The 5,212-nt window shown below is 47.3% G+C and overlaps 1 protein-coding gene across 1 annotated transcript; it reads left to right on the forward strand.

Annotated features, from left to right (window-relative positions):
• Positions 1-1,598: 1,598 nt before the first annotated feature.
• Positions 1,599-2,669, forward strand: EJ05DRAFT_542636 (uncharacterized protein). Its single transcript, XM_033749735.1, has 3 exons — positions 1,599-1,891; positions 1,947-2,032; positions 2,080-2,669. Exons 1-3 carry the CDS (start codon positions 1,843-1,845, stop codon positions 2,626-2,628), a joined length of 684 nt encoding a protein of 227 aa, XP_033594871.1. The 5' UTR covers positions 1,599-1,842; the 3' UTR covers positions 2,629-2,669.
• Positions 2,670-5,212: the final 2,543 nt, after the last annotated feature.

Genomic DNA, 5,212 nt, shown 5'->3' on the forward strand with positions numbered 1-5,212 from the left:
GAAGGAGATTAGATGTCGTTCGTATCACTATTGGTCAAGGATCCGTGTTAGAGCCACGCTCTAGGCTGGTACAGCTTTGCCATCGCCTATTGGCTATCGATTCTAGCCTGCGTAAAAGGCACTTTCCGTTCTGGGTGCGACCAGGTCGCACCCAGAACGGAATAGCGTTCTTTGCAGAATTGGCTATAAAGTCCGTGATAGTGGAGACTAATGTCAGAGAGATAACGGTTTTTTACCTTCTAAAATGACAATGACATGGCTCTCCCACCAGCAGGGGTTACATTTCAAAGATGTGTGGTTGGGCCTACCTGATAATTAACGTATACCATTTCGCCAATAATGTAGGACAATTCCACGTGCTATGAGGAGCTCCATGAAGGGCAGTCTCACGATACGGGGGCTTGCATACTTAGGGGGTGTTTGAAACCTCAGGTGGAGGTCGTTTTTTGACCTTTTTTGACCTTTTGACCTCTAGTACCCCCAAGTGTTTGAAATCTCATTCCACCTCCAGCTTAAAACCCGAGCTGAGGACAAGGATTCGATTTCGCGTATACTTCGGTAAATCTAATAGATTCATGCAACGGATATGCAGCACTACTGTCCTGTCCTCCATAGCAGTTCCCTTCTTTCCAGTGATGGGGGATAATGAGTTATACTCCGAAGCGTCGCTCCAATCGAAAGATTTGGAAAGACGCTTCTTTTCTACGGCCTTGTAGTGGTCCAGTGAAGTTTGAGATAGGAGGTCTGAAATGACTGCGGGATTGCGAAAGCTAGAGAAGAGATATGAAGTTCTTATGAAGTGGATATTTGAAGCTAAGATGTTTCTTAAATCCGGTGGCTGGCTGTCCTGTCATGAATTAAAGGGCAGCGTCGGATGCGCATCATTATTCAACACACAGGCTATGCGTCCGCCTAGGGACACCTCTTATCAGGCCTCGCGGAAGACCTCAAGATCCTCTATTGTGGCTTGGCGGAGATGCATGATGGCGTTTTTGGTCCGTTAGATTCAAAGTCAAACTTCTCGAAGGGGCTCAATCCAACGATGAATCTCCATGAACGTGAGGTTTGCCTTTAAATGACCGAGCACTGGCTGGTTTCTGCGTTGGCAAGTGGCGGTCAGAAAAACACCAGGTGACGGTAACGACGTAACGGCTTGCTTTGTCTAGAACCATACTCACCGCTTGCGCTAGAGTTGCTGCCGTGTACCTCATCGGGACTAGCGCGCTTGCATGGGAGCGTTCGTGAACGAGAGACATGCACGACAACAGTGCATTCAAGGACGAAAACGGCAGCTCACACATTGCATCGATCGGTTTGCGCCAATCTTGGGAATATGCTATTCAACTCTGGATCAGCCTGGCATGCCCCCCAAGCACCCCCCGTTCGAGCCATGTAACGACATCTCTGAGGATACCACCAGCTTCTCCTCCCTTGCCACCAATGTTCTGACAAATCTGCTAACACAAAGCCGCAAAGATGATGAAAAATATGCCGAACGAGAGCGCGAGCGCACCAGGAGTTTCTTCTCTTTAAAAGAACTTTATAAGAATAAAATAAACTTATAGAAGGATAGAGATATATCTAATTAATTATTATATCTACTTTTAAAGCTCTTGTAGACTTAGAATAGACGTAAAAGTAGAAAGAGCTCTCGGTATAATGATGGGGGAGAGAACACGCGTGTGCTAGTGCTAGCGACTCAGGTTCTAGGAAAACGACGGATCCATAGCCGAAATGCCAAGAGTGGCCTTAAAACTTGACCGCCCATAGAATAACGGAGAGATTTTTCCCCGCTTCGACTACCGATAAATCACCTCCAGCTTTGTCGCAAATACTTACAATATGGATAAATGTATTATCGTGACTAGCGATGAAAAGTCTTTGGAAGTCGGTATGTTCTCATAATGTGCTCTGTAGATGCTAGAACTAAACAGTTTGAATTGTAGCGCCCGACCGTCTTGGTTTTGCCCTCTTATTTCGAGACTTCCTAGATGACCTAGGCTTGACTAGTGAGCCATTTGTGCTCTCTCATGTACCCAAAATCGACAATTCCTTCGTACGACTCACTGATAGCACTAGGTTGATCATAATACTATGTCTATCATCTTGGAATGGGCTCTGGGCCACTACGTGGACGGGATTACCCTTCCTCCAAAACTCAAATTCTGGCAATCACGAGAGGACTTTGAGATTCTCCGAATCATACCGACCGCAGACTTTCTCGGGGCTGAAAGCTTACTAAATCAAGCGCTGACTCTCGCCAACCTACTCTTAGTGACGGATTACAAATTTCGAAACACCGTCGAGAAAACCGAGTTCTCGACGCAAATGACTAAAAGACTCTTGACCCTAGATGCAGTGCAAACTGCCCAGAGACATTACAAGTACTATTGTTACGCGCAGATCGATGGTTCTGAAAGAGAAATCTGGAGCGAGATCGTCTCGAGTTTTCCAGAGAGTAGCAGAGCTGTGAAGGATTGGACGATCTTTATTTACGCTACTTTCACTACCAAGCTTAGAGTCATCGGTAAAGAGAGCGAAACTGAGGATCTCTCAGCATTAAAGACCTTCATACACGAATGGCGCCCCTTTATCAAGGTTACATTCGATCGTATCATGACTATATAAGCATCATCTTTCCCGATGGACGAATTCTCGATAGTATCTTGGTTAGTGTCTTCTGTGTCTTCTGTGTCTCTTGACTAATAATCCGCTCGTCCCTATCTGCCGGCTACTATCTAGTTCATTACTACCGTGAGACTCTCGCTACTGCTTTAGATCTTGACGGCATGCCTGGATCTTCGATAGTTGCAATAGCCACAGCTGCCATCGCATCAACAAAATCGCTATACAAGATTGTCCAACGCTACAAAGAGCGTGCTAAGACTCTAAAAATACTATTAAGCGGGCTGGATGGCCTTCTCACCATTCTCGACACACTCTCTACAATAAACGAGACCAACGTGCAAGATCAAATCGACTTGTGACAAGGAGTGAGTGCTCAGAGGGGGTTGTGTATCAAGGATGCATGTGTGGCTTGCTGCGACCGGTCAGACAGAACCCTTCTTGATCGATCGTTATGCGTTCGGGCTCGGAAGCGGCACAGGCCTTCAGTGTATGGATCCACATCAATTTGTTGTTGTACAGTGCGCAAACGACTGGTGGGTCAGGCTCCGAGAAGAGTTCTGATTGATCGGGATGCAGTCTTCGTGCTGGGTTCCATGATATGACGTATCTACTTGGGCGAGTCCGGAATTTCACTGTTCCTTTCGGCAAGGATCTTGTATGATTGCGGCCCATACTATACCGTGGTCGGCTTGGAACGTTTCTGGTGCTATGTAATTTTATTGACGAGATTTCTACCTCGTTAATAGGTTTATGGTCAACGACATCTTTATCATCCAACGACATCTTTATCACCCAACGACATCTTTATCATCCAACAACATCTTTATCATCAAACGACATCTTTATCATGTCTGCTACCATTTCCTATGACCCGGGTCGGTCCACATTTGTACCTGGACTAGGAGAGAAGGGGGCATAGGCTGACTTTCTGCCAAAGTGGTAGAGAGTAAATCTAGCAGCTTATGCGTCTGCTCGGTATGCCCAGGTAAGAATCTCGGCAACCGGCCTGGGGCGAGGCTCGCAGAACCGCAATGATCAGGAGTGGCGAGCACGACATACTCAGGCTGGCTACACTATGCTCGCTGCGTCGCAGGGTTGGCGACGGTTATGGCGCATGAGGGCCGACAATCCTTGTGTTATAACAAGCGGATGTTCAATCACCTGTAATTTGTGGGCTCTTGCCAGCCCCTCTTTGCACAACTGATCCGTGGCGAGTAGTCTCTTTTGACGGCACGACGACCGTTGAGGGCTTGGACGTGCGGCTACTCCGTGTGTAGGCCATGGATAGCTCTTCCCAGATGCTTACTGCCCTTCGTTCGAGTTTAGAGGCTCGTCAGGTCATCACTAGAGCAAGTAAGAGTCGACCTTGCCCTGGCAGCGGCTATGGGTGCAGTCATCGATCGTGGTATTTGTCCCTAACCCCATCTACTATCACCGGACCACCCCTTGAGCTATATGAAGAGCTGCTGGGCGAAGTGGTTCACTTAGGGTTGATGGCTTCGGCATAGTTGATTGCTACAATCGATGCTGATTTCTGCTTCGTAACCCAAAGAGATTCAAGATTCTCCAGTCGAGAATGGCATATCTTCTATTTTGATGCCAGGTTGGGAGGCAGGCCTCGAGCGGGAGGACTTACTTTTGATCCCGTATACGACGATCAATAACTCGAACAATGCATGAATGAAGCTACCCCTGCCGCCTGCACCCTGTCAGGGACTCTGCCGTTGCTGGCACTTACTGGGCAATCGGAGTGCTGGTGACGAAGACACTCCTTCCGGTTCCCTTGTTTGTAAAGCCTCTCTTGGCAACAGAGTGTTACCAAGAGCGGCTTTACCCAGCTAAAGAGCTCCCACCGCCCCGACCATCTTTTGATACTGTTGCGCAGCTGCAATGGCCTGTAAGTGCTACCTTATGGAACTACTAATACAGATTCTTACGACGGATTCAGGCTCTAATTACATGCCAAAGGAGCTGATCTTCTTGGTTTCGAATTTAGGAGATCTTTTGAGCCATCTTTATTGTGGCTTACTTAAACCAGGTATCTTGCACTCCTCCGATAGGCGTGGGTAGAACAATAAGAAGCCACATATGGGGGTGTTGACTTCGCGTAGAAATGTGTTGCCACCCAGTAATTGAAGCTTTATTTTAGAGTATTGTTACAACATTCTCGTGATAACGATGCGTTTGACCCGGCCGTATTCGTTGTATCACCTGTGCAGCAAGCCAGCACGAACTCATCGAAAAGCCCATCTGCATGACATGATCGGATGTGCACCAAAGCTCTATGAATCATGTAGAACGCTAACTTGCCGGTCACCGCTACTAATAAAGATGCCATAGCATCCACTCGCTCGGTCAAAAATGAGATGAGGACCATTAGAAGTGGAAGCATTTCGAGATCTATTGTGGACCAGTCTGATATCAACGTGAAGGCCGTCCGTAGTGCCTTCACCATCACGCCTTATGCTTATTACACCGTAGTGTTATATTTACTAGAGCTAGCTGCTATCTGAATGGAGATGAGTAGTCTTAATTCCTGAAAGGGGTAGCTCGGGATGTGTATCACAACACGGACGGCACTTTT

Source organism: Pseudovirgaria hyperparasitica (genome assembly GCF_010093815.1).
Source record: "Pseudovirgaria hyperparasitica strain CBS 121739 unplaced genomic scaffold EJ05scaffold_74, whole genome shotgun sequence".
Classification (NCBI taxonomy): domain Eukaryota; kingdom Fungi; phylum Ascomycota; class Dothideomycetes; order Acrospermales; family Acrospermaceae; genus Pseudovirgaria; species Pseudovirgaria hyperparasitica.